The sequence below is a fragment of the Trichomycterus rosablanca genome, chromosome 20, assembly GCF_030014385.1.
Source record: "Trichomycterus rosablanca isolate fTriRos1 chromosome 20, fTriRos1.hap1, whole genome shotgun sequence".
Classification (NCBI taxonomy): Eukaryota; Metazoa; Chordata; class Actinopteri; order Siluriformes; family Trichomycteridae; genus Trichomycterus; species Trichomycterus rosablanca.
In genome coordinates, this window is record NC_086007.1 from 7,872,529 (window position 1) to 7,900,363 (window position 27,835).

Below are 27,835 nucleotides of genomic sequence, written 5' to 3' on the forward strand. Positions count from 1 at the left end.
TACACTTGGCCAATTGGCCTAATTCCAATTGGCCTGACTGCCTGTCTCTGGACTTGTGGAAGGAAACCCACATAGACACAGGGAGAACATGCAAACTCCACACAGAAAGGACCCTGGGTGCCTGGTTCATTCCAAAACAATGGGCATTAATATGAAGGTACCCCCCCCCCCCCCCCCCCCACACACACACACACTTTGTGGCTGTAACAGCCTCTACATTTCTGTAAAGCAGAATAAAAACATAATAATAGGTCTTCCAAAAATATAATAGTATGATAACAGGCATAATAAAATCCTATATCTGTACAACTTTATTATTAATGTATTATTTTAATATTAACAGTACCTAAATGTATAAGTGAATGTTGCTGTTGAAATGTACTTTACTTTCTTAGAGGGGTTAATGATTATCTCTTCTGAACCAGAGCAAAGTAAACAGAGAGAACAAGTGACATATGAGTGCACTGATCGGAGGGTTTAGCCTTCTCCAATGTTTCAGTGTTATAGTGGCAATTCTCTGTGGTAGACATGAGGCCTGAAATGCTGTTGCTGCTGCCACTGCTGGTTCTGATGCCCACCTGCAGTGCTTCAGAGGGTAAGTCAGACTGGTTGCCAATAAAATAAGTGCTTTTAAAATAGTTTTACTGACATAAAGCAAAGCCATGCAAATGACCTAATGATGTCTGGAAAACAAATATTTTTAAAACAATATGCTGAAAGCAAGTGTATTATAAGCTTAAGAAAACAGGATTTAAAAACACAGACACAGACTTATTACTACTATTATTATTACATTATGACATATAATAATATATAAATATATATATACTGTATATATATACAGTATATATAATGACATATTAATTAATTAATTAAAAATAAGTACAAGTAGCCAATTTCTGTAAAAGTATAACACTTTCAAGTATTTTTCTGACATTAAATGCATTTAGGGCTTTTTAAATTATTTTATTATTACTTTCTCAGCATAAAGCCAATCTTTTTACTTTTATTTTGTATTGTTGTACTGAAAGTGTGCTAAAATGTTTTGTCTGTTCTTTTCAGCGTTGGTCTATTATCAGTATGGTGTTTAATAAACAATTTTATAAGCTTTTAAACAATCTCTAAATCAATATCCATGTTTTGATTATTAGAGTCTTGTATTGATCGATGTGACAACGGCTTTGATGCGACCAAGCAGTGCCAATGTGACTCTATGTGCAAATACTACGAAAGCTGCTGTGCTGACTATGACTCAGTCTGTGAAGATATGAGTAAGAGCTGAATCATTATTTAACTTTTTATGTCAGCGTTTATATGTTTTATCAGGTCCTATAAAAATACCTTTCCAGCCATATAAATAGCCAATGTTTTCTAGCATAAAACATGTTACATATCCAGTAGTGACCACAGAAGGTTAAGTATCTAATTGAGCTTCCCATCAAGACTGAATATGTTAATATTAGACTATTATGTATTTAAAGCAGCTGCCATGTTAGCTAGCAAGCAAGTTAATATTTGGGTATTACATTTTAATTAAAGCCCGTGGAGACACGTTTCCAGCTTTCCCTGAGGATGAGGACAAGGAAAACAGCACAGAGGTGTCGCCTTCACCCGAAGTCAAGAACACCAACCAAATGCCTCTGCTTTCTTCCACAATCAAACCACTTACCACTACATTTACCCCTGCTTCACCAAGCCCCGACGCTGATGCTGAATTGTGCAGTGGCAAGGCATTTGATTCCTTCATGCAGCTTAAAAATGGCTCTATCTATGCCTTCAGGGGTAAGTGGCACAGAACAGCTCATGATTTTATGCTACCAGGCTGTAAACAATACATTTGTTTTCTTGTATTATTCATGTTGGCTGTGCTTGTGTCATTGATTTAGAACATGTTTATTCCATACAGATGCACAAGCAAGATTAAATTCCATGACTGATATGGTAAAACACTGTTTTGTCCCAACAGGAAAGTATTTCTTTGAGCTGGATGCAAAGTTAACAGCAGCAGGTTGTCCGAGACTAATCGAAGATGTATGGGGAATAAAGGGGCCCATAGATGCAGCATTTACACGTATAAACTGCCAAGGAAAGACATATATCTTTAAGGTGTCCACCCAGTCCTTAAAATTACAGTTTGCATCATCAAATTCTTCCTAATCGTACATTTAATATTAATTTAAGGGATTTCCATGGTTTGGTTATTATGATCGTGTTTTTTTTGTTTGGAGTCATTGTTTAACACCATTGTTATTAAATTCCTGATAAATAAAACCATAGACTTAAAAACTGTGTACTTTTGCCATGACAGCATAACATTCACCTGTATTCTTAAGATTCATACTGTTTATCAGGGAAGCCAGTACTGGAGGTTTGACAATGGTGTTCTGGATGAAGGTTACCCAAGTAATATCTCTGTAGGATTTGAAAATATACCCGATGACTTAGACGCTGCTTTTGCCACCCCTGCATACAACCACCGTGGCAAGGAGAAGGTCTTCTTTTTCAAAGGTTAGAACTCATTATAAAATTTTCTTTGTATTGTAACACTTCCCATTTTTGAGGTCATGTTACAATTTCTTGATTGACAATTTTGCTATTATGCTAAATATCCCTGTAGGTGACTGGTATTATCAGTATGAGTTTAAGCACCAGCCGTCCCATAAGGAATGCATTCGGATGACCAGGAGTTCCCCATCTGCACTTTTTAGACGATACACTGATATATATTACGATCGCTGGGCGCAGCACTTCAACCAACTTTATAGTGACCGTAAGGCTGTAAAATTGCTTGGAAAACAACTCATAATCTCATAAAATAGAATACTTGAATACCTTATTTGGTGTTTTTTTTTCTTGTTCAAGTACACAGCCATCACAGCAGTCGTAATTCTATCAATAAGGACTGGATTGGTATTAAAGTGCCAGTAGATGCAGTGCTGGCTGGAAGGCTATATGTCCCTCCTAGACATGTACGTCTCAGTGAGAGGCGCCAGGATCATCAGCAGCAATGGGATCAACAGTGGGGCCAACAGTGGGGCCAACAGTGGGGTCAACAGTGGAATCAGCAGCAGAGGGGCCAGAGGCGTAGGCAAAACCGATCGCCATCCTGGAATGGTATGGCTGAGAGTGGCATTGGATTACAATTTGCCCAGACGTTTGGCCAGAACCCCTGGAGAGACCAGGACAGACAAAGAAATGGCTATCGCTGGCAGTATGACCAAGAATACAGATACAACCCATTAGAGGATGCAACCTTTGACATATTTCGCAAAAGACGGCCATTACAGAGTGTCTACTTCTTTAAAGGAGGTACCAGATCCATTTACTGCAACAAATGTCAACTCTTTAAATGCAATGCTCTGATCTCACGACCTTGTATTCTGAGTTGTACATTGAGCTTGATGTTCATTGGGTACATAAGGCACAGCAGTGTTGTTGGAATTTGTAAACATCCTAGCTACAGCTAGACTTAAAAATCACTAACCAAACATATTCAGCCTACAAAGTCCTGTGCCAATAAAATAAACTGTCACAAAGTAAAATCTTAATAAGGTAAGATATTAACATTGAAACATTGAAATTTAGGTCAAGTCTCTGTTTTTCTTTAACATAGTATTTTACATATTGTCTTGTTAAACTGTATATACACTATACCAACAAAGAATGAATTTTTAATAAAAGGGCCATTACTGCTGTGCCTCACACTACAATGTAACTACTATGTCAGTGTTGCTACATGGCTGAAAATGGTCTGTCCCAAACAGTCTGGCTAGTGGCCCTGTGTTGGTCACTTTTAGCTGATAGGGTAATGGAGGGCAATCATGCAGGGCCATTAGCATGATGATAAGGTCTCTAGCATCTTTATTGAGATCCAATCTGTACTTACACAAATGTTTAATCATAGTTCATGAGTAATAACAACATTAAATTACATTCTTGGTAAGTCACTGATATGTAAAGTCTTTCTTTCTATTTCTGTCTCCTTTGTTTGTCTACAGATCAATACTACAGGGTCAATCTGAAGACTAAGCTAGTTGACCGTGCTTTTCCTCCGTACCCCAGATCTATAGCCAAATACTGGCTGGGCTGCTCAGAACAAACAGGAGCAGAGAAGTGATGAGTTCCTCTGTAAACCTCTATAATACAGTAGTTTTTGTATTTTCTACCTAAAAGAAAAAAATTGGAGCATTTTATGACACAATTATTATAAAGAATAGCCTGTTTAGTACTATTATATCTGTGTCATCTGAGTGATGCATTTATTCAATTCATAGTTTGAATAGTTTGCATTCCAATAAAATGTTTTATCAACTGGGTGAGGTCAAGGCTTCTTAATGGCTCATATCATATGATCAGTAATTTAGGTAAAATGGTAAATCTTTAAAAAACAAATTAATTTGAATGAATAGCATGAATTTTAGCATTTTTAATATTGGTATGGTCATATTTATAAATAGGTGAAAAATATTTGCACAATGTAGTCTTAGTGATAGCTCCTAGAAGTCATATTCTTGTAGTGTATGTTTAGTGAAAAATTACTCTACATCTGCTGTGGTAAGGTCCTGAGACCAAGTTCCCGTTTTTCCAATTTCTGAGTTTCAGTTGTGTAAATATATTTTTGCACTCTCAGAGTTTCTATATGAGACTTGGTCAGTGAGATCCTTTTCTGAAGAAACGAAATTAGGCTCTTTCCTACTTACAACCCAGTTTCTGTGATATTTAATTAAGGGTTTTTCTACCACGTGTCACAGTGGAGTCTAAACATTTGTGACCACCTAAAATAAGAGTCGTCATATGCCTGGTTTTCCCCCAGTCCCCTTTTAAAATGGTAAGAATTGCTGACTAGCCAGAAAATGTCGAACAAAGAAACTCTAAATACATTCCAGATGTTTAAGTAAATAAAACACTAATATAGCACAATCATTTTATCTTTAGCCACCCACAACCCCAGTTCAGTTTAGTTTTATTATAATTAAAATCTGGCAAGCCTGCACCAGGGATACAAGCGCTTACAGGGAAAAGCAAATTCCAGCTTCTTGGCCATGAATTAGATCAAGGTTATTTAATGGAAATTGTGGATCGGTTCTTAAGTGTGTCCAGTATGATTTCTGTAAAAACTGTTTAATAAAATCTGAATTTATATCTTTAAATATACATTTTTGAATAGTGAGGAATTTCCCAGGAGACTCAACACTATTTCAGTTTACTGAAAATGTATGTATTTCAATTTATACAATTCATAGAAACCCAAAATAAATTTAGGAAAAGTTCGTGAAAGTTTTTTTTGACCAAGCAAAACGTGTTCAAATCTCAGAAGAACAATTTCAGAAATCACTGTAGCCTCAAGATACCATACACGTGTATGTAAACATCTGTAGGTGTGGGGTCTGTAGGTAGCTAGACCTACATAAAACCACAGTGACTTTGATATGTTTTATTATCCAGTGAGTAGGCGAACAATTTCTTCTTTAAAAGCTTTTAGCCCTGGCAGGTTGGACATGTTCTATGCTATCTGATGTACAGGCAGAAACAAATGGGATTTCGGTATCTTAGGGTGTGTTCGAAAACCTAGTGAGCTCTCTACATAGACAGCATTTTAGGTCATCCTACGCACACTCCCGAGAAGTAGGCTGTTCAAAATCCTAGATGCCTTAATATGTTCACTACTAAGGTATCTTAAAATTTCAATGCCATTTTGACTCAAGAACGAGTGAGCATTCGATGCTGCCTTAGCGGTGAAGGCAATCCCAGCATCCATTGCGGCATAACTTTTCTCACAGAAAAATAAAAAAACATGGCAGACGGTGCGGTGTAACGAACTGAGTTATTACTGATTTTTAATTTGTATAAACTTGCACAAGTGTCATTTATTTGCAAATTCGTGGTTTTTTTAGCGAATTTAATGTTTTCGGTACACAGAGAGAAATGTTAGTTGACATGCTAGCGTGTTGTGCCACCTCATCCCATTGGTCTGAATGGCATGCAGCTAACGGTGCTTAGTTAGCGAAAACTGATGGAATCGCTGTCTAAGTAGCATGTTCAAATAACCTGACTTATAAGTCAATGACTTATTAGAATCCTCTCTACTTAGGCAGCTGCCTATGTAGACAGTGAGACAGCAAGGCAGCTCACTAGGTTTTCAAACACACCCCTAGTGTGCATACATGTTCAATTATTGATAAACACATCAAATATTTTATCAACTACTTTATAACCGTGATGTAATAAAGGTAACGTTAGCACACAGCTAACAGACTGCCTAGTTCTCTAATGATAAATTCATGTGATTGAAGCTGATTGGTTAATATTTCTAGTTCAAACAGTGGCCAACATGTTACACCTCCCTAAAATATTTTTATCAGAGTTGCAAAGTAAGTCTTTGTTTTAAATGGAAAAGTGTTACAGCTGCTCTGTTAAAATAATTTGGATGAACAATATTCTGTCATATAAAAATCAGCTACACACGAGCATTTTCAGTCTGACCAGGTCATTGTTTCATATAAATGTTTTCATACTTGGGCTCTTCATCTTGTACTGTTAGATTGTTATTAGCAATAACTTCAGATGAAGTGGACACTTCTTCTGATGCAGCCACTGTCTCATACCCGGCGTCGGCTTCAGAAGCTGTCCTTGAGTCCTGCACAGTGGTTTCCGGAACACTTTTCAGTATTGAGGAAAGAGGTCTCCTGGGGGCGCTGTTGTCCTGCTGCATGTCTGTAGCCCCCACTGTACAAGGTGAACTTAACGATGTGTGTTTTCTCCGGCTGGGCTTCCTCAGGACTACATCTGACTGTCCTGAACTGGAAGCCTGTTCCCACATACTGGCCCGTGCCCCCAGTTTCCTGCGTGGGGGCTTTGCCACTGCTGGCCCCTTGCTTTTGGGCTGTCCTGCTTCCTCTCTCTGTCTCTGGATGCTGCCCAGTCTGCGCAGCATGGCCTGCACCGGCCCCTCAGAGCTCATGTCTGGCTTTGATGCCCGTACAGGCTTGCCCACGGTCATGTAGATGGTAGTGGATGCCTTCTCTGTGCCTGTATCTGTCTCCTGGCCACCAGATAAGGCCTGTGGTTGTAGGTTTTTTCTTGGATTGGACAGCAAGGGCCGTCTGCTGCCTGGGATGGTTTGTTGATTTCTTGAGGGGGTGGAACTGTACCTTTGAGTGTCTGCTTCAGGCAACGAGTTAGCATCTTGCTCCTCTGCTGAGACATTTGTCTCATCGCTGGTCTCCTCCTTCTCTGCCTCAGCCTCCTCATGAGCTCCTTGTCCCCCCTGCAAACTAGAGAGCATCAGGACCCCCCATGGGGTTTTAGCTTTGCGAGTGTTCTCCTGTGTTGAGCCACGACGCTCTTTGGAGCTGAATTTGGTGCCTTCAGCAAAGGAGACAGAGGGCCGCTTGGACTTGGCGATGCTGGATGTGCGTGGGATGCCGAAAGCCAGAGACATGTCCTCACTGCTGAATGTTGATGGTTCAGGGAACATGTTACACTTTGAGCTTAACTCCTGAAACTGAAATTCACCCCCGGCCACAGCTGGAATGTCTGTAAATAATAAAGCAGAAGTGAATATAGTAGTCCAAAACCTCAATTACAAAGAAGTGCATGTTACCTGAAAAAAAACTTTATGAATTCATGACTTAAATTAAAATGAAAACAGTTATAAAGCAGCTATATATAGAAATTTACCCATGTTACCTAAACATAAGCAATAAGAAGCACATGATTTCTTTAAAAGAAATGGTTCAAAAATAGTTCATTACACTAAAGGAGAACAAAGAGTAAGAGAGCATAAAAAAACAGACTTCCTGTACCTTCTCTTGGAGGGACACAGTACACAGCCTCTCCGTCCTCATCTGTCTCAAACGAGTCAGTGACCCAGTTAGCAGAGGGAGGCTCAATAAAACTGTGGTTAAAAGTAAGTTCTGGATCATGGTGAGAAACTAGGAAGAAAGCAGAGTATAGTATTAGTTAGTGTTGGTTCTTTGTCTGCTCTAGTCTAGCAATTATTTTTTTTGAATTATAATTATAAATCCCTTTATTTGGTACCTTGATGTTGCACAGCATTTATATTCATATAACAAAGTAAAATGCTCTAATACAGCAGTTCTAACTATGAGATTGGGACCCTAGATGTGGTCATGTGAGATGTACATAGGTTCAAGAAAAATTTACAAAATGTTAGCAATCTAAATTTTTGTTTCAATAAAATTTGTAATTATTTTATGAAAGCATTTTAATGTGGACCACATGTCAGTTATGTAAACTGTACCATGGTACAACTTATGGTGTTTATCTATAGCCCCCCCCCAAGAATTTAAATATAGTCTTTAAAGTTAAAGAGCAATCTCTGATTAATGTCATTTTTGGTCAGGGTAAAAGTGTATGCAGCTTTAGAGCAGAGATCCAGCTGGGCAAATGGATACAACTACACTGGGAGAAAAATGGGAATGCACTTATTGGGCCAAAAAATTTTTATATATATCAAACCTGTAACTCTGGGAAGCCCAGATGACCAGAACGTAAGACAGGGCATTGCTAAACTCATGTTGGCAAGCACTGTGTAGACATGATGCTTCATCCGACTTGTTCTGCTTCCATCTCCTTCTGCCACTCTAATTTGGAAGAATAAACTTGAGTCATTTGGTTTTGAAAAGTATTCACACTTCATACAACAGTAGAAAAGCCAAATATATGCAGAGGGGGCCAAAATCAACTGTGAAAATGGTTATATTTAGCATTTTTTACAATTTTTATACAAAGTTTTTCTTTAGTATTTCGTATGGCAATATTTATCATAGATAATTTATTAGATTCTGATGAGAAAATCAAATCCACCTACATAATGCTGTCAGTATATACAGTGTATCACAAAAGTGAGTACACCCCTCACATTTCTGCAGATATTTAAGTATATCTTTTCATGGGACAACACTGACAAAATGACACTTTGACACAATGAAAAGAAGTCTGTGTGCAGCTTATATAACAGTGTAAATTTATTCTTCCCTCAAAATAACTCAATATACAGCCATTAATGTCTAAACCACCAGCAACAAAAGTGAGTACACCCCTTAGTGAAAGTTCCTGAAGTGTCAATATTTTGTGTGGCCACCATTATTTCCCAGAACTGCCTTAACTCTCCTGGGCATGGAGTTTACCAGAGCTTCACAGGTTGCCACTGGAATGCTTTTCCACTCCTCCATGACGACATCACGGAGCTGGCGGATATTCGAGACTTTGCGCTCCTCCACCTTCCGCTTGAGGATGCCCCAAAGATGTTCTATTGGGTTTAGGTCTGGAGACATGCTTGGCCAGTCCATCACCTTTACCCTCAGCCTCTTCAATAAAGCAGTGGTCGTCTTAGAGGTGTGTTTGGGGTCATTATCATGCTGGAACACTGCCCTGCGACCCAGTTTCCGGAGGGAGGGGATCATGCTCTGCTTCAGTATTTCACCGTACATATTGGAGTTCATGTGTCCCTCAATGAAATGTAACTCCCCAACACCTGCTGCACTCATGCAGCCCCAGACCATGGCATTCCCACCACCATGCTTGACTGTAGGCATGACACACTTATCTTTGTACTCCTCACCTGATTGCCGCCACAAATGCTTGAGACCATCTGAACCAAACAAATTAATCTTGGTCTCATCAGACCATAGGACATGGTTCCAGTAATCCATGTCCTTTGTTGACATGTCTTCAGCAAACTGTTTGCGGGCTTTCTTGTGTAGAGACTTCAGAAGAGACTTCCTTCTGGGGTGACAGCCATGCAGACCAATTTGATGTAGTGTGCGGCGTATGGTCTGAGCACTGACAGGCTGACCCACCACCTTTTCAATCTCTGCAGCAAAGCTGACAGCACTCCTGCGCCTATCTTTCAAAGACAGCAGTTGGATGTGACGCTGAGCACGTGCACTCAGCTTCTTTGGACGACCAACGCGAGGTCTGTTCTGAGTGGACACTGCTCTTTTAAAACGCTGGATGATCTTGGCCACTGTGCTGCAGCTCAGTTTCAGGGTGTTGGCAATCTTCTTGTAGCCTTGGCCATCTTCATGTAGTGCAACAATTCGTCTTTTAAGATCCTCAGAGAGTTCTTTGCCATGAAGTGCCATGTTGGAACTTTCAGTGACCAGTATGAGAGAGTGTGAGAGCTGTACTACTAAATTGAACACACCTGCTCCCTATGCACACCTGAGACCTAGTAACACTAACAAATCACATGACATTTTGGAGGGAAAATGACAAGCAGTGCTCAATTTGGACATTTAGGGGTGTAGTCTCTTAGGGGTGTACTCACTTTTGTTGCCAGTGGTTTAGACATTAATGGCTGTATATTGAGTTATTTTGAGGGAAGAATAAATTTACACTGTTATTTAAGCTGCACACAGACTACTTTTCATTGTGTCAAAGTGTCATTTTGTCAGTGTTGTCCCATGAAAAGATATACTTAAATAGCTGCAGAAATGTGAGGGGTGTACTCACTTTTGTGATACACTGTAAATATGGATTTGGATTTTACAAAGGTTGAAGTTCTTATTCAAATAATACTGATTTGTAGGTATTTGCCCAACATAAGCTGCTGGAATAACTTTAATAAACCCTGGAACAGTCCATGGAACCGTAGTGGAGAATAACATAATAACTCAATTATTTAATTTCACAATTTTTATCCTTATAAAAAAATTGTCACCCTAGAAAAGACCATTCCAATCAGGATAAAAACGTTCCAGCATGTTGATCAGATTATTTGTTAGAATAATGTGGAATAGATTTAAGGTGACCATTCCTACTTATTGGGCAAGTAGATCAAAACCCTGACCTTCAGAGCATCTGCACACACTGCATTTTCCCATTTTTTTCTTTTGATAGTTATGATAAGTACATAAAAATCACACCTATCCTTTCCAACAGCTGGACTTCCACAACAGCAGCAGCAAAACAACACAGCCAATAGAAGAACTAGCAGAGGAATCAGAAGCCCTAAAGCAATAAATCCTGCTCGACTGCCTGTAAGACATATGCACAAACAATCAAGTTCATTATGTACGAGTTTACTAAATTTTCACAATGTGTCATTATTTTAAAGGCCTTAACAGACATACTGTAGGGGCACACTCCGGTGACAGGGTGGCATGTCTCATCCCCACAGTCACACATTGAGGAACAGTTGATTCCATACAGGTGATCTGGACACGAACTGTTACAGCTGCAAAACACATGATTTAGTCACATGACAAATACCCACAATTTTTAAGCCATCACTCCCACTTTGGTCCCAGCAAACCTACCTCTCACCCTGAAAGCCAGGATGGCAAACACACTTTCCTGTTATATGATCACAGCGCCCATTATAGCAGGGCCTGCACAGGAAGTGGCAGTCGTTGCCAAAAGTACCGTCGACGCAGGGCTGGTCACACCTGCAAAGAAAAGTGACAATTACAGCACAGTGATTTTTGTGCAGGGTGCAAAACAAGCTACAGTCAATACCAGTATACATACACAGTGCACCAGTATAGTAAGTATGTCTAATAAAATGACTGATACCTTGGTCCAGTCCAGCCAGGTTCACAGTGGGAGCATGTTCCTGTCATAGTATCACAAGTTTCTCCTTTCCTACAGAGAGGACACTTCTCTTGGCACTTGTGCCCATAGTAACCTGGTGGGCAGGGCTGGTCACACCTTGAGCCATTCCAACCTGGAGCACATGATTCACACGAGCCATCTTGCCTAGAGCATGACCTGTTTCCCTCACAGTGTCCACAGCTGCATATACAGGAAATAAATGAATACAGACAGACAGCTGGATAGATGGATGGATGGATGGATGATGGATGGAGGGATGATGGATGGACAGACAGACTAACGAATGGACAGCAAGATGGATGGATAGATGGATGGATGGATGGACAGATGATGGATGGATGGACAAACATATGGATGGAGGATGGATGAACGGATGGATGTATTGTTTGATAAATAGATGAGTATAAGGGTGAATTAATAAAAGGATAAATTGTTGGATAAATAGATCTATGCATGAATTGTTGTTGATTGTATGAATTGATGAATAGATAGATGGACCTACTAGTGGATGAATGAACAGGCCCACATTCAGATGGATGGACAGAAAGAGGGGCAGTTTGATGGATAATTGGGACAAATATGCAAATAAATGGATTGACGGATGGCCAGACAAATGGGTAGATAGATAGACAGACAGAGATTTCCCCTAAAACACTCACCTCTCTGTACATCCGCTCCCATAGTATCCAGTGCTGCATGGCTCATTGCAGAAGGGGCTTCTGTAACCAGACTGGCACAAACACTCGCCTGTCAGCGGTTCACACTCGCTATGCCTTAGGTCACAAATGCAGCGGCGATCACAGTTTGGTCCCCACCAGCCGTTAATACACCGGCACTCACCTGTGTTTTGTTGGCATGGTGACAAATAGCATTCACAGCGCAAGCTGCATTTCTGACCCCAAAAGCCTTTTTTACACAGGCACTGACCTGTGCCCGGATCACATGTGGAGGTGGAAGGATGGCACTGGCACACCTTGGTGCAAGTGGAGCTCCACCAGCCCTCATCACAAGTGCAGTTGCCATGCAGGGGATCACAGTGTCCATGACGTCCACATTTGCAAATATTCTGGCACATGCTGCCCCAGCGTGTGGGAAAGCACTTGCACACACCTGAAGTAGAGTTACATGTTCCATAAGGGTAGCATGGACACTGCTCTTTACAGTCGGAGCCCCAGAACTCAGGAGGACAGGCTGCAGAGAATATGAATTAACATTGGTTAAATAGAAACAGTGGATGAAAAATAAATAAATTCTAAAATCTCTACAGCCAGTGACTGGAGGCAAAGTTCAGACCTAAGTCTCTAGGACATGTTGCTGTGCAGAACCCACCCTACATACTCCATAACATCTGGTGTATTCACATGATTTTTGAGTACTTTTGTCAAATTTTATAAAATTGTAAGTAAAACATTATCATTTATTTTATATAACTGATTTTGTATACCTGCTAGAAATGGGTGTGGATAAAATGTAAACACATGGGGTGACACACATACATTTGGCCATATGGTTTATATGAATCCTACTCCCCATTTTAGAAAATATATCAGTCCAACAATATTAATATACCTAAATGAAAATAAACACATTCAAATAGACTGAAAAATAAAAATGGGCAGCACAGTGGCTAAGTGTGGTAGCACTGTCGCATCACAGCAAGAAGGTCTCGGGTTTGATCCCCAGGTGGGGCGGTCCGGGTCCTTTCTTTGTGGAGTTTGCATGTTCTCCCCGTGTCTGTGTGGGTTTCTTCCAGGTGCTCCGGTTTCCTCCCACAGTCCAAAGACATGCATGTGAGGTGAATTGGAGACACTAAATTGTCCATGACTGTGTTCGATATAACCTTGTGAACTGATGAAACTTGTGTAATGAGTAACTACAGTATCCTGTCATTAATGTAACCAAAGTGTGTAAAACATGAAGTAAAAACCCTAATAAACAAACAAAATATTGTTTTTAATTAGTACTCACGAGTCTTGCACTGGAATCCAAAAAAGCCTGGTTTACATCTGCAGAAACCTGGAAAAACACACTGCTCGTCCTCTGTACAGGCTGATTCTCCTTCACAAAGTGCTACAGATTTAAAAGATCAGATTAAAAAGGAAGAAGATTTAACCCCCGAGTACAGAACTTACTGACACTAATTATACTGACAGGCTAACACAAAGGTCAACTACATCACATAAAATAATATGAAATATTACTCACGTATTGTACACTCATCACCCTGCTGGGCCCAGCCAGAACAACACACGTGAGACGAGTCCCTGTGTACAAAAAAACAACACCAGGGTTAGTAAAAATATTGGTATGGATCATACCTGTCAAGTCTCCCGTTTTGGCCGGGAAACTACCGTATTTTACCCCTCTTTCCCGCCGTCCTCCCGTATTAGTATTTTCCCGTAAATTTCCCGTATTATATTATAATTTTAAAAAACATTCCTGTGCCTCTCCAAACTGAAATGTCACTAACCTCGCGAGAACTGCCACCCAGGCTGCTGCAAGTGGCAGTTCTCGCGAGGTTAGTGCGGACAGCGGGAACAAACCTGGAACAGGGAGAGATGGATGGATGCAAGGAGAGAGAGGGCATTCCTGCCAAAAAAGTTAAGACTGCATGTAAATATCTAGAGAAATGGGACATCGAATTTACCTTTCTAAAGAGGAGAAGAAAATAAAATGTGTTTCACTTTAAGACAAGCAATGTGTATATACAGTGTATCACAAAAGTGAGTACACCCCTCACATTTCTGCAGATTTTTAAGTATATCTTTTCATGGGACAACACTGACAAAATGACACTTTGACACAATGAAAAGTAGTCTGTGTGCAGCTTATATAACAGTGTAAATTTATTCTTCCCTCAAAATAACTCAATATACAGCCATTAATGTCTAAACCACCGGCAACAAAAGTGAGTACACCCCTTAGTGAAAGTTCCTGAAGTGTCAATATTTTGTGTGGCCACCATTATTTCCCAGAACTGCCTTAACTCTCCTGGGCATGGAGTTTACCAGAGCTTCACAGGTTGCCACTGGAATGCTTTTCCACTCCTCCATGACGACATCACGGAGCTGGCGGATATTCAAGACTTTGCGCTCCTCCACCTTCCACTTGAGGATGCCCCAAAGATGTTCTATTGGGTTTAGGTCTGGAGACATGCTTGGCCAGTCCATCACCTTTACCCTCAGCCTCTTCAATAAAGCAGTGGTCGTCTTAGAGGTGTGTTTGGGGTCATTATCATGCTGGAACACTGCCCTGCGACCCAGTTTCCGGAGGGAGGGGATCATGCTCTGCTTCAGTATTTCACAGTACATATTGGAGTTCATGTGTCCCTCAATGAAATGTAACTTCCCAACACCTGCTGCACTCATGCAGCCCCAGACCATGGCATTCCCACCACCATGCTTGACTGTAGGCATGACACACTTATCTTTGTACTCCTCACCTGATTGCCGCCACACATGCTTGAGACCATCTGAACCAAACAAATTAATCTTGGTCTCATCAGACCATAGGACATGGTTCCAGTAATACATGTCCTTTGTTGACATGTCTTCAGCAAACTGTTTGCGGGCTTTCTTGTGTAGAGACTTCAGAAGAGGCTTCCTTCTGGGGTGACAGCCATGCAGACCAATTTGATGTAGTGTGCGGCGTATGGTCCGAGCACTGACAGGCTGACCCCCCACCTTTTCAAACTCTGCAGCAATGCTGACAGCACTCCTGCGCCTATCTTTCAAAGACAGCAGTTGGATGTGACGCTGAGCACGTGCACTCAGCTTCTTTGGACGACCAACGCGAGGTCTGTTCTGAGTGGACCCTGCTCTTTTAAAACGCTGGATGATCTTGGCCACTGTGCTGCAGCTCAGTTTCAGGGTGTTGGCAATCTTCTTGTAGCCTTGGCCATCTTCATGTAGCGCAACAATTCGTCTTTTAAGATCCTCAGAGAGTTCTTTGCCATGAGGTGCCATGTTGGAACTTTCAGTGACCAGTATGAGAGCGTGTGAGAGCTGTACTACTAAATTGAACACACCTGCTCCCTATGCACACCTGAGACCTAGTAACACTAACAAATCACATGACATTTTGGAGGGAAAATGACAAGCAGTGCTCAATTTGGACATTTAGGGGTGTAGTCTCTTAGGGGTGTACTCACTTTTGTTGCCGGTGGTTTAGACATTAATGGCTGTATATTGAGTTATTTTGAGGGAAGAATAAATTTACACTGTTATATAAGCTGCACACAGACTACTTTTCATTGTGTCAAAGTGTCATTTTGTCAGTGTTGTCCCATGAAAAGATATACTTAAATATCTGCAGAAATGTGAGGGGTGTACTCACTTTTGTGATACACTGTATGCTGAAAATATGTAAAATAAATAAATGTGCTTCAATTCCCTTTTGTGTTTTCATTTAGGCTGTATTATAAGAATTACATAATAGGATTGTCCACAGCATTTCAGTGTCAACAAATGTAGGCCTATCAGATTCTGATCATCTAATTGTAGTTTGTAAGTGGTTCACAGGTGGTTATTTTAGATTTCTTGTAAACCTGTCTTAAAATGTAAGGGATACTGAACCTCGGTTGGGCTGGTGGGACGGCTCGAAGCGTGCGGCGGAAAATTTCCCTTATTTTTAAATCCAAAACTTGACAGGTATGGTATGGATTGCTTAAAATTTTTTACATTTGACTATTAGTAGAACTTGAAAGTGGTTTATAACACCATTGCTTTTGAAAATTTATATTATTTACTACCAAAGCCATATTTAAGCTAATGACTAGAACTTTGTATAATGGAACTCTTGGAATTAAGAAAGCGATGCAAGAAAATCTGGGAAATTTAGTCAATAATATATCTCCTGTAATAAAAAGTGCAATATATTTAAAACCACCATAAAAGGCATTTGTTCAGGTACTGGAAAGAAATCACACATGAAATTTTGTGAATGATTTAAATTTAGTCAATTTTGTGTGACATCCTGGGAGCTGTTGTGTGTACCATTCATGTAACCAGAAGTCTAGTATAGTGTAAAAATGGTAGCTAGAAATAGTGTAGAAAAAGAATGAATCCAGAGTAACAATTACTAAAATTATGTAAGGGGTTAGGAAATTAATATACACTTAATGTAACAGACTCTATATAATACATTTCAAAGTTACCAAACCTACAATAAATAAAAGCACAGAAAAGGAAATGTTCTGCATTTCTGCCTATAATAAACATTTGAGTCGTTTCAGTGGTTAGAACAATACATAAGTCAAAATTTAACTAAATGAAAAAAGAAAACATAAAATAAAAATTAGGGTTTGTAAAATTGCAGTACCTAGGACTAAGACAGACATTCTTCCCGGTTGCTGAGAGCTTCTGTGTGAAGGCCGGCAAGCAGAGGTAAAGCAGTCCCAGAAAGGCCAGGACAGTATTCAGCACCTCCATGTCTCCCCACGGTCCGCCTGAACCTCCAGCTCCTGTCCCAGTCTATAAACGGGACCAGTCCTTTGGTCGTGTGGCTCCTACCCAGTGCTGGACCTGTTCTTAGCTATCTGTGGGTCTACTCAGGGCCTGATACAAAAGAAATGAAGCTGTTCGAACTTCCCCACTCCCTCCTTTTCCTGGGGAAGTAAAGGCCACTTCCACCAATTCAGTCAGCAATAGCCTGTTTAAAGACACAACCATTACCTTCATTTTCTAGAGGTCTGGAAAGAGAAGCCTTTTTAAAGCTCTGTGTGTGTGTGTGTGTGTGTGGTTCCAGATGACAACATGAATCACACTCATACTCAAACACTGAAATATACATATGAAAAACAAACATATTTCACAAAGATGGCTTTAATTTAAGCTTAAATTCATATTGTATGTATAAAAATACATTTTAACTTTATTGCTTTTACTCAGAACAAACAGTAAGTGCTGCAGTAGGTTGAAGTACAGTAGACAGGGCAGAGGTACATAGCTACCATGCCATTATTTTTGAAAACACATTCAGAGAGAAGTCATGCTTATTTTTATCATTGAACTTCAAAATCTGGTAAATGTGGTAAAAAAATTATTAACATTTTCAGAAGAATCGCATTTCACATGAAAGTCGTAGTCGTATAAAGGATTGTTTCCTATCGAAAATTTAGCACTTAAGCATTTACAGTTTCATGTTGAATTAGCAACGCTTTTTTTCATAGTGTTATGATTACACTATATACAAAAATAAACTTTACAAAATTAAGGTTTTTTAAAATGTGTCAGACTTACAAGGCATGCTAAAACAAACTGTTATTAACCTAATAAAACGACTAAACAAATGGACAAAATACTAACCACTGTAACACTGTACCGCCCTCTAGTGGCAGAAACATGCCTCAGTGTGATTATCCTGAGCGTTAAAACAATGCATGCTGGCATACTGAGCTTTAAAATTAATACTAAAATATATATTTTTTTACAAAAACACAACATCAGTTTTCTAATACACTAGGTTTAGTCCACAGACAAATGCTGGAACAATTTCAGTTTCATATATAGAATTTTAAATGCCCTCGTTATGTCACAAACCAGACATATTCTCATAACAAAGGTGATTGTGTGTAAGTACCAGTCCAACATTTTATAAAAAATAGAGCTCAAGGTTGTGACTGAAGCAAAATGCAGCTTCCCAAAGCAAATAGAAATGCAAATCCTACAAAACAGTTTGGTAAATTAGGATGCCGGGGGTATGGTAATGTGTTAAAATTCACCTCTGGTAACTGTGTATGAGCACGTGTCAGTGGGTTTCCTCCAGGTACTCTGATTTCAACAACATTGGGTGACTTCACTAATGTTACTTTAACTGAAAGATACAAATTCCTACAGACACTCTTGTGGGGAAAAAAAGAGTACGGCAACAAAGGGGGTAAGGGGGACTCCATATTAATGAATATAGTTTTGGAATGGGATGTCCAACAAGTTAATGGTCGAGTGACTAGCTATTTAGTATTTTAATTTAGGCAGCTGGAAAGGTAAGTGCTAATTGTTGTGTGCCTAAATGCACATAAAACAATTCTTCAATAATTTAAGAAAATTGTAAATAGTAAAATATACTTAAGGTTCAAGTGTATAAAAACACCATCTAAAAACATATAGCCAGGCTGCCTTGTTTACATTCCTCTGCTTGTTACATGATACATACTCCACCAAATGCCCTTATGCCACCATTATTTGTACTGCTAACAAGTCAAAACATGATAAAATCTCTTGGTAAATGACATCCTATGATAATATGGTTGCAGACAAAAATGCTGCTGGAGTTCACCTTGTAACCTACAGAGATAGAATTCCTTAACAAACACACAAGTCTCCAAATAATTTGCACCACATGAAAGGGGTCACACAATAAAAAACCCTTCTTAAAAGTTTAAATTTTGAATACAATCTATAGAATACTTTTGTAATCACAACTTCTTCAAATAAAAAAGTAATTGTATTATGAGGTGCTCTGATGTTGCAGCTAATACTCTAGCCCAACACCACTGGGAGTGTCCAACAGGCATAACTGTCTGTGTCTGAAGGAGGGTAGGTAGGATGGGGTACCTCTTTTTTGCAGCTGCAAAAATGCAGCTACTAAGCCTGGTAGAAATGCACAAATGGGGGCTTCACATAAAGTATAGCGTGACTCTTTGTACATGGTATGGCTCTCTATGAGAAGCACTTCTCAACCAGCACAAGGGTGTGCAGGCAGCAGAGGAACTGCTATATGGAAATACCTACATTGGGATATACTGTAGATGGGAAATGGAAAAAAAAAGATTATCTGGGTTTTTTAATATCTTATATGACTTGAAACTAAAATCAAAGCACATGGTCAAACATAGTACATAGATCTTATAGCAAGGGAAGAAGGTTCCACTGAAAGATTCCCAGTTTTAAGTTGAAACTCCCAATGATTGGGCAAGTTAACGGGTATGGGCGAAGTTTAAATCTGCTTCTGTGCGAAATTGGAATAAGTGCATAGAAAAGGCATTTGAGGCATTTATGCAGCCCACATTAGATAAACTTAACATCCATGCACACATGTAAAGCCATCAGCCGCATCTGCACATTGACCAGTGGCAGAAGTCCACACCTCATGCTGGCAACTTCACCAGACACCAGAAGTCCCTACTGCAGTTGCAATAAATGGAAACCTTATCCAATGTTCCCTCCCTCAGACCCAGCCAACTGTGTTTACAGTAGCATTGGATGGGGCTGCAACCTCGAAGATTGGAAGCTCCATGGTGATGGACTAGCTTATAGACTGCTGCGCCACCAGAACATCCTGTATGTTTTACACTGAAAACCACAACATCCTCATTGCTTTTGTCATGTGCTAGAACATTTGCATATTTTTACATTTTGGGCTTTTTATCCCTAAATGTATATACCTCCCTTGTTTGATGGGTAGCCAAAAACAATGTGCTGTTCGAATAATAACCTGTAAATGCTCCAGGCTGTACATTTTGGGTTTCCTTCTGAAGCGCTTCTGATTAAGCAAAAATGAAAGCATGCATCTTCCAGGACATGTTCAAGTTCTTTGAATGTGATGAATGGGGAAGACGAGATGGTTACTTCCAGTTCTCAGGGAGAATTTCTCAGCCCAGATTACTCCAGTGGTTCGTGCTCACCAGGATTGATGATTTCCCATGTAGAACTGCAGGCCTGTTGACTCGGACTCTTAGCACTGCCCCCACGGCTCAGGAAACCGAATCTAAAAGAACAAGCAGTGAGAAAGGACACACATCTCTGATCAGTGATAGAGGCAGAAAAATTGGGAGAAATTTCCTCCAAGTACAAACAATAGTTTAAAATCTGATTTTTCATACTGTCACTATAAGATAAGAGTCCATCGGTCAGAGGAAATGACCTACAGTTCATCTGAGAAATTCGGGAAAGAAACTCTGCATAGCCGAAAGTATGTGAACACCCATCTTCATCAAGTTTAGCTGTTTTATGCCTTTAACTAACAACAGTTTAATTTAACAATTTAATAAAGTAAATGATAGGCTTTCGACTTTATTTTAATTTTAGTTAATTTCCCTAGAAAAACTCCAGTGACTTGCACAAAGCTCTAATCTAAACCTTACTAAACACCTTTGAAGAGAATTTGTCCAACATCAGTTCTCTTTACTAAATGGGCCCAAATTCCCACAAACAGACCCCAAAATCTAGTGAAAAGTCTTTTTTGAGAAATGATGGCTGGTATATGCACAAAAAGGGGGGCAACTGCAAATAAATGCCTATGGTTTTGGAATGGTATGTCCAACAAGCTTATGGTCGGGTATCCTTGTAATTTTGGCTGTATCATATGATATAGCTCTGGCACCAGCACTGACACCAAGCGGCTGGCAATTGCACGCGTGCTGAGGGGGCATGTGATAGTTTAAGGCTCTCCTCGATCAGTGTGGAGGTGGTGCTAGTGGTATGTAGATCTGCTAGGGTAAATAAAGGACATTGATACAAATAAAAACTATATTATATTTTATGTCTTTTTACACTGTTTTCGATTAGTTGATACAGCATGTGTTCACAAAGAAGACTGAGAGACTTGTGTAGACCTGATGTACTTTTAGTACCAGACTACTTAAGCGCAAAGGAATTACTCATTTTGCTGCATACAATTTAATAATAGTATTCAGTACAACATGCCATACAGGTCATGTGCTATGGGTACAGCGCTCCTTTCAAATAGTGCTTTAAACAGTGCTTCTTAGTAACTTTCAGGTTTTGTCACTAGTATGTTCTATTCCTGTAGTTATTAGACACTTATTAAACATGCTTGAATGTCCTAAAGTTCTTCTATGTATTGCTACAGCGTCCTGGTATGAAAAGGTCATTGCTGTATGCTCTATAATGACGTGGATATAAAGCACTCACAAATATCTGATGCGGGATTCTGGAGGTTTACTGTCAGTGCAGTCTGAGTTATTTTCCTCAGTCGATTGCTCGAACAAAGGACCCTTCTCTTCATCGCTGCAACACAAACAGAAAAATGTCAACTAATTACTGTAGCTGTGACACTATTACTGAAGGCCGCTTATATTTAGTTCAGTTTTACCTGCTGCATTCATCCTCTGGAATGCCGAGCATTTTGGCTTTAATGACTGTCCTCTGTTTCCTTATAGCAGCACGTACTGCTTCCAGTAAAAAGCCTGGGCATCTTTCATCATTCAGGATCTCCCTAAAACACAAGAGAAAACAGGGTCCAAAACTGATGTGAGAATAATTATAAAAAGATGGACATGAAGCTTGGCATGCATGCACAATTAAAAAAAGGTTTTTTAAGAATGATCTATTTTCTTCTTATTTAGATGCATCCAGTTCAATATGTTGGCAAGTCAGCTTTAGATCTAAAGACATCTAACTAACATTAAAGTTTTACCCAGACATTCTGTCCCAGTGAGTGGTGACCCAGTTACCTAAAATTACCTATTAAAGATTGCGTTTTACCATGTAGCACTAACTCTCTTGACAAATAACACATTATACTTAAAGCCCTGGCCCAAAAACACTTTACCAATCTTTGCATTCGGAAGTTTATAATCCATACAAATCCTGTGATGCTGGGCCTCTCTCACCTCTGATAGTAAGCCAACTCTTCCTGCACCAGGAATAAATTGGCCTTAAGTTCATTCCTTTCATACAGCATGTCTCGCACCTCCTGCTTGGTAAAACAGGGACGATTTGGGTCTTTCAGGTCAATGATCATCTTATCAGTGAGGTCAATGGCTGGACTGTTCTACAGGAGAAAAGAACAGACGTCTGTAAGAATTTCTATCCAGTGTTACACTGGAGCTTCTGTGGTTATTCACCTACATGTGAGCTTATATGTAAAAGGGGTGACAAGCAAAAAAAGACATTATGAATTTATGAATGATTGTGCAATTTATATAATGTGGATTAATATAAAAAAGGCAAACTCTTAGAAAACACTATCAGTAAACAAGTTCATACCGTGCTAGCAGCTGAGTTAGGGCTGGACTGCTCCAGCTGTTTTGTGAGTTGTTCTATTTCTTTCTGTTTCTCACACAGGTCGGCCTCCAGATCTGCTCTTCTCTCCACCGTGCTCTTTAGTTGAGCCTGCAACATGCTCTGTTTATTCCTTAACTCACCATTCATCTTCATAAAGCGATCCAGCTGCTCCTGAAGCTGCAGAGCAAACACAAAAAATACATGACACTTTAATAAAAATACATATTTATGTAAAGCATATATTAGCTATTGAAGAAAAAGCCATCTAAATTAACTACACTAAATACATATGGATTTAGTCATACCGCTTCCACCTCTTTGGACATTTGGGATGTCTCTAGTACTTTAGCTCTGATTTCGTCACGCTGTTTGTCCACCACCTCTTTAAGTTTGAGCATCACCTCTCTCTCCTGACGCTGCGTACGGTCTGAAAGGATTGGGATATGGTTAACAGGAGAAGAGTACCTGGGTAACTAAGTACATAAAATAAAGGATTCAATACACTATATTAAAACTCGCACACAAAATGTATTCTAACCTAATGGAATAGTTTTGTCATGATCACTTGCAGTAAATGTAGCTAAATATGTCATCATTCTCATCTTTCATGGCATGTTACTGAAGTAATTCCACTGTACAACATCGAACAACTTCATATACTTCCAGGAGTGGTTATTAAAACTTTTTTTTCCAAAAAAAACTTCAGGTCTTCTTACAGAAACACACAGGCAACAATACACATGCCATGATTATTTAAAAAGATTATTTAAATGACATATTTTCATTTATTGCCTTATATGCCAGATCGTTACAACATTCTGATAAGTTTAATTATATCAATTCACATTTTACAGATGTCACAATAAAACACAGTGTCCTAGCCAAATAAAACAAGTCTGCATCTGACATTCTTACTACACTGAATGACATCATTTAAGAGGCTCAACTGCAAAACCAGGGAGGGAAACATTAGTCATCAAACATGGCTTAGCCGATCCACATTTGGATTAGGTAGAACATTTTTAAAACACCCTTTTTATATATCATAAAATATCCTGTTTAAGTGATATTTTATGATGAAATCAAGACAAAACTAATGACTGAATTACTAGTTCTCTAGAAAGCATTCTTAGAAAAGAAGTACACAATGAATTTTTTTTTACCAGATTTAAAAATATTTATAAAAAAAAGTCATCATGCTGTTTTGTGACTTTTGAATCTTTGTAAAGTAGTATATTCAAAGGTACAACTACACATTTGTTTTGTGAATAACGTCAGAACATGTACCACAAAAGCTAATCTGTAAACATGATAGGATGTTATACCTGTGTAATAAGCAGGAAGGCAGACAGGCAGATACTTTATTGTTACCAAATGAAATTAAGGCCACCAGTTGTTTACAACAACGATAGTAAACACTGAAGATTAAAATTACACAGTGAAAATAAAAGTGCCTGCAGCATACACACATGCAGGAAACAAAAACAACCTACATTACTACCAACCAATTAATATGGAAGAGTTCTGAATTTGTTAACGTGTGTTGCCCTGCAATCAACATCCTGTTCAGGGTGTATTACTGCCTTGCGCACAGTGTTTCCATTGGGTGCTGGATCCTACGTGATCATGACCAGAAAGATACACTCAGCAAAATAAGCTAATAAATTATGTTTTTCTAGTACTGTTGACTACAAAGTAAACCACAGACAATTAGTCACAACAATAAAAATTTGATTGTTCTGATAAATAATTTACTTATAATCTTAATGTGTATGTGTGCTATGTGTATTTTGAGCTGTGTAGATGTTTACACTGTACCTTCTTTAGAGATTGAGCTCTGCAGGCGACCCAGAAGCTCCTGATTCTCATCCTGCAGCTTCCGCACCTCAGTCTGCAGTGTCTCTACTTTCAGCCTCCATTTTTGCTCTTTCTGTTGCCAGTCCTGATGCAACACACAACCATTAGTTGGTCAATGCGGGGTACATACATACTGTTAACAATACATGCAGGTGGACAGGTTTTATATTCTGTATTTTAAAAGCAGGTCAAAAACAGAAAACAATCATCCAAACTACATATGCGATGGCTGTCAGGGACCAAATACAGTTTAAATAGTCCATATCAATATAAAGTACGGGTGGTATCCTATAAGAACAAAAGAACTATTAAGTGGCATGGCATGGCAGTCTTAGTAATTAAAAGATTATAAAGACAGTCTATGATTCAATAATTCTAATTATTATGCACTTTTTGAGATGTATATACTGTAAGTCTTTCCTCACTTTAACAATGAACTATTTGTGTCTTTGTCTGATATGTGCAGGTAAACTAGATATATTATAAAGTCTAACCAGTAATTAGGAGGCCAGATCACAGTCAAATGGCACTAAAGCCCTTTTTACACAACCAAATTAATAATCTAGGTTGTTGTATATATAATTTGGCCCGGCTGAATGCACAAATTATAACCCAAAATAAAGCATGAAATAAAAAAAATGGACAAACAACATGAGCTCCAATCATTCAGTCACAGTATTGTTAATGATTTGAAATAGTAAATATTGCAACAGCACAGGTTAAGCCAGTTTGTTTGCCAGCTGTGCTGTTTTTGTCATTAAGACCTGGCAAACCTGGTACACTGGTACACTTTCTCACTGGGGACAAACGTGTCCTGGCATGAAGACACGTTACAGATCATTAGTTTAAATGTCACATTTGTAATACTGAAAATGCCTTTATGTGGAATATCATGTGCCAGCTCTGAAATGGAGAGCCTGGATGGACTTTTGCGCATGCTCTGTAGCTGTAGGAGGTCATGACCAACACAGCCTAGATGCACAGCAAAGTTTCCAGTGTTGAATCAACACTTTTGTACAGTTCAACTATATAATTGTACATTTAACTGAATTAATGTTGATTTATATGATTGACGTTTATGTTCACAAAATAACACTGACATTACTATACAGTACCAAGTGGCTAAAACTGGTTCACTAGGCTGTATCCAATTGGCAAGGGACGGTAAACATAGACCACTACAAAGACTGAATAAAGCCGATTTGACCAGCGCTACAAAGTGCACTTGTATAGGGTGCAGGGTGCGATTTGAAATTAATCTTACAGTGTACTTACAGTTACAATGTACGTAGGTGTCACAATGTAACATCAATGTAAGCATTATTATGTTATAAACGGCGTATAACGTTACAGTTTTTTTATGTTGACAGTATGTGTGTTTTACCCGAATGTCGGTGTTGTTGTTGCCCTCGTCGTCCTTCGCACTTCGTATTTTCTGTTGCTGTAGCTGTAGTGTTTCAAAAGCCCTGAGCAGATCCTCTTCTTTAGATTTTTGGGTGTGATTTCTAGCAGCAAAGCTCTCCAGCAGCTCCAGGACTTTCACAATTTTGGGCACCAGACTCTCCACACTAGCTTTTCCATAACCGTCTATCAGCTTTTCTACTTCAGAGCCGATAAGCTTGGCAATGTTGTAAACATCGTCCACAGTCAGAACAGAAAACGTCTTTTCAAAACACTCGTTTGTCGTTTCTAACTTCTTGACTTCTTGATTTTGTTCCACAGTATCCATCGCTGAGTCAAAACGAGCACTTAAATCTTCTGTACATAAGCTGACTGTCAGTCCGACATGTTTCTAGCTGCCATTCACTCAGTGTGTGAAAAGTACTTCTTGGTTTCAGTTTAAACTAAACTACGTTTACCCACTCAAGTGGTAATAAAACGCATTATCTCAAAGGTACACATACCATACACTGCGATATGTATGAGTACAGCCTACATAATCTGTTCTACTGACACGTTATAACACGTAGTAACATGCGATCTGTGGCTTATACCTAATGCACTAGTTCAGCATAAAGCAGAAATCCACATTGTGCAGCTGCAAACATCCGCAATGGCTTATTTTCCTATTTCTGAACCTCCTGACCAATGCCACTGCAGGGTTTTGGTGTGTGATCAGCACAGGGGTGGCTAACACTGAAGTCACAAGTTTGCATACACTGAGAGGAACATGCATACTAAATGGCCAGACACCTGTCTAATACCCCGGCGGCCATAACAGTCTCCACTCTTCTGAATGGGCTTTTTCCAAGATTTTGAAAAGAGTGTGTGGGGAAATTGTGCCATTCAATCCAATGAGCATTTGTTTAGATAATTATCAAGAAGGCCTGGCTAAAATATAAAAAGACAATAAGCTCACCAGTTAAGGTACTGAACAAGTAATTAAAAAGAAAAAAGTATTTAGTTCAGGCCCCACTATCACCAGGTTAGCACTGTTGGGCCCTTAAACAAGGCCCTTAATCCTCAACCATTAAAGGCCAATTCTTACTCATGGTAGCCCAAACTTGACAGAGACAACATTTCCATAACTAGCTCTATTTATATGGACACACGAAAGTCACCAGCTGTAGTCAACCACTGACAATCAATTATGGGACCTTGCCACAAAGATAAAACACTGTACGTCACAAAATTAATAATCTTAATTGCTTTATTTTTGTAATTACAGATTGTAATACAGTAAGAAATATATTTTCATTTGTACTTTAGTGTGTGTATTTTTATGTTCCTTAAACACATTTTTGGTACATAATTCAACATGGTTCCACATGATTTACATAAATACAAATAAAGTTCAGTTTTGCAGCATACTATATTTGAGTGTCTTACTTTTAACCAGCTGTATAAACAAGTTCTCCTACCTAATTACTGACTTGTGCCCATTTCCCCATGTGCTATAAACATGACCATTTTGGTGCACCAGTTTCTAAAAACAGTCAGAACTGTAGTGTAACAGGAAAGAGGAACTTTTCAAAACATGATTCTTTAACAATAGAAACTGGGTTGATGGTTGTGCTTTACGTATGAATTACACATCAAAGGTTTTAGCAAAAAATATCTGAAGCCAGCATTGATGTTTGTCAGAGTCTGAAGTAGCAGGTAGACAGCTGCTTGAATGCAATATTTTCACAGGCTGAATCACACACATCTAAACAGTTTTTCAAATAAGGAATCATGCCTTGCGGTTAGCTCAGCCCTGACTGCCATGGGGACAGTTATTTAATTTTAAAAAAATATTTTATTACAACCATGAGGAACAGATAAGAGCATGTGATTATTTGGCTTACTACTTCTCCACTGGAATCAGGATGCTGGACATACCAGGTAAGTGTGTGCTTTAATATTAATTTTTATCTTTAAAAAAAATTATTAACTCCTGGTTTACAGGAGAAGTATCAAGTTACATGTATAAACATAAGACACTGGATTTA

General features: G+C 39.1%; 3 protein-coding genes across 4 annotated transcripts; 1 reads left to right on the top strand and 2 right to left on the bottom strand.

Annotated features, from left to right (window-relative positions):
- Positions 1-485: 485 nt before the first annotated feature.
- Positions 486-4,312, top strand: vtna (vitronectin a). Of its 2 annotated transcripts, none has more exons than XM_063016333.1 (8): positions 486-595; positions 1,152-1,271; positions 1,540-1,782; positions 1,967-2,106; positions 2,352-2,508; positions 2,618-2,770; positions 2,863-3,114; positions 3,999-4,312. In XM_063016333.1, the coding sequence occupies exons 1-8, from the start codon at positions 529-531 to the stop codon at positions 4,115-4,117; spliced, it is 1,251 nt and encodes a 416-aa protein (XP_062872403.1). In that variant the 5' UTR covers positions 486-528; the 3' UTR covers positions 4,118-4,312. The 2 variants fall into 2 exon arrangements, with proteins under 2 accessions (XP_062872403.1, XP_062872402.1); XM_063016332.1 differs by having other exon boundaries at positions 487-595; positions 2,863-3,309.
- Positions 4,313-5,419: 1,107 nt separating this feature from the next.
- On the bottom strand, positions 5,420-17,009 carry scarf1 (scavenger receptor class F, member 1). The gene is made up of 11 exons (XM_063016331.1): positions 16,900-17,009; positions 13,786-13,844; positions 13,549-13,650; positions 12,240-12,771; positions 11,542-11,760; positions 11,286-11,414; positions 11,100-11,203; positions 10,893-11,004; positions 8,482-8,606; positions 7,806-7,934; positions 5,420-7,536 (listed from the first exon to the last, which is right to left on the bottom strand). The coding sequence occupies exons 1-11, from the start codon at positions 17,007-17,009 to the stop codon at positions 6,488-6,490; spliced, it is 2,670 nt and encodes an 889-aa protein (XP_062872401.1). The 3' UTR covers positions 5,420-6,487.
- Positions 17,010-17,386: 377 nt separating this feature from the next.
- On the bottom strand, positions 17,387-26,393 carry rilp (Rab interacting lysosomal protein). The gene is made up of 8 exons (XM_063016443.1): positions 25,789-26,393; positions 24,366-24,489; positions 22,853-22,974; positions 22,530-22,724; positions 22,154-22,314; positions 21,634-21,756; positions 21,453-21,548; positions 17,387-20,286 (listed from the first exon to the last, which is right to left on the bottom strand). The coding sequence occupies exons 1-8, from the start codon at positions 26,131-26,133 to the stop codon at positions 20,181-20,183; spliced, it is 1,272 nt and encodes a 423-aa protein (XP_062872513.1). The 5' UTR covers positions 26,134-26,393; the 3' UTR covers positions 17,387-20,180.
- Positions 26,394-27,835: the final 1,442 nt, after the last annotated feature.

Excerpts from the sequence above, each read along its gene's own strand:
- scarf1 (XM_063016331.1), bottom strand. The coding sequence starts at position 17,009 with ATGGAGGTGCTGAATACTGTCCTGGCCTTTCTGGGACTGCTTTACCTC. Across the intron at positions 11,761-12,239 it reads GGGAGCGGATGTACAGAGAG|CTGTGGACACTGTGAGGGAA; the intron begins GTGAGTGTTTTA and ends CTGTATATGCAG. Across the intron at positions 11,005-11,099 it reads CACCGGAGTGTGCCCCTACA|GCAGTCGAGCAGGATTTATT; the intron begins GTATGTCTGTTA and ends TATGTCTTACAG.
- rilp (XM_063016443.1), bottom strand. The coding sequence starts at position 26,133 with ATGGATACTGTGGAACAAAATCAAGAAGTCAAGAAGTTAGAAACGACA. Across the intron at positions 22,975-24,365 it reads GAGCTCAATCTCTAAAGAAG|ACCGTACGCAGCGTCAGGAG; the intron begins GTACAGTGTAAA and ends CAATCCTTTCAG. Across the intron at positions 22,315-22,529 it reads CTAACTCAGCTGCTAGCACG|AACAGTCCAGCCATTGACCT; the intron begins GTATGAACTTGT and ends TTTCTCCTGTAG.
- vtna (XM_063016332.1), top strand. The coding sequence starts at position 529 with ATGAGGCCTGAAATGCTGTTGCTGCTGCCACTGCTGGTTCTGATGCCC. Across the intron at positions 2,771-2,862 it reads CAACCAACTTTATAGTGACC|TACACAGCCATCACAGCAGT; the intron begins GTAAGGCTGTAA and ends TTCTTGTTCAAG. Across the intron at positions 3,310-3,998 it reads TGTCTACTTCTTTAAAGGAG|ATCAATACTACAGGGTCAAT; the intron begins GTACCAGATCCA and ends GTTTGTCTACAG.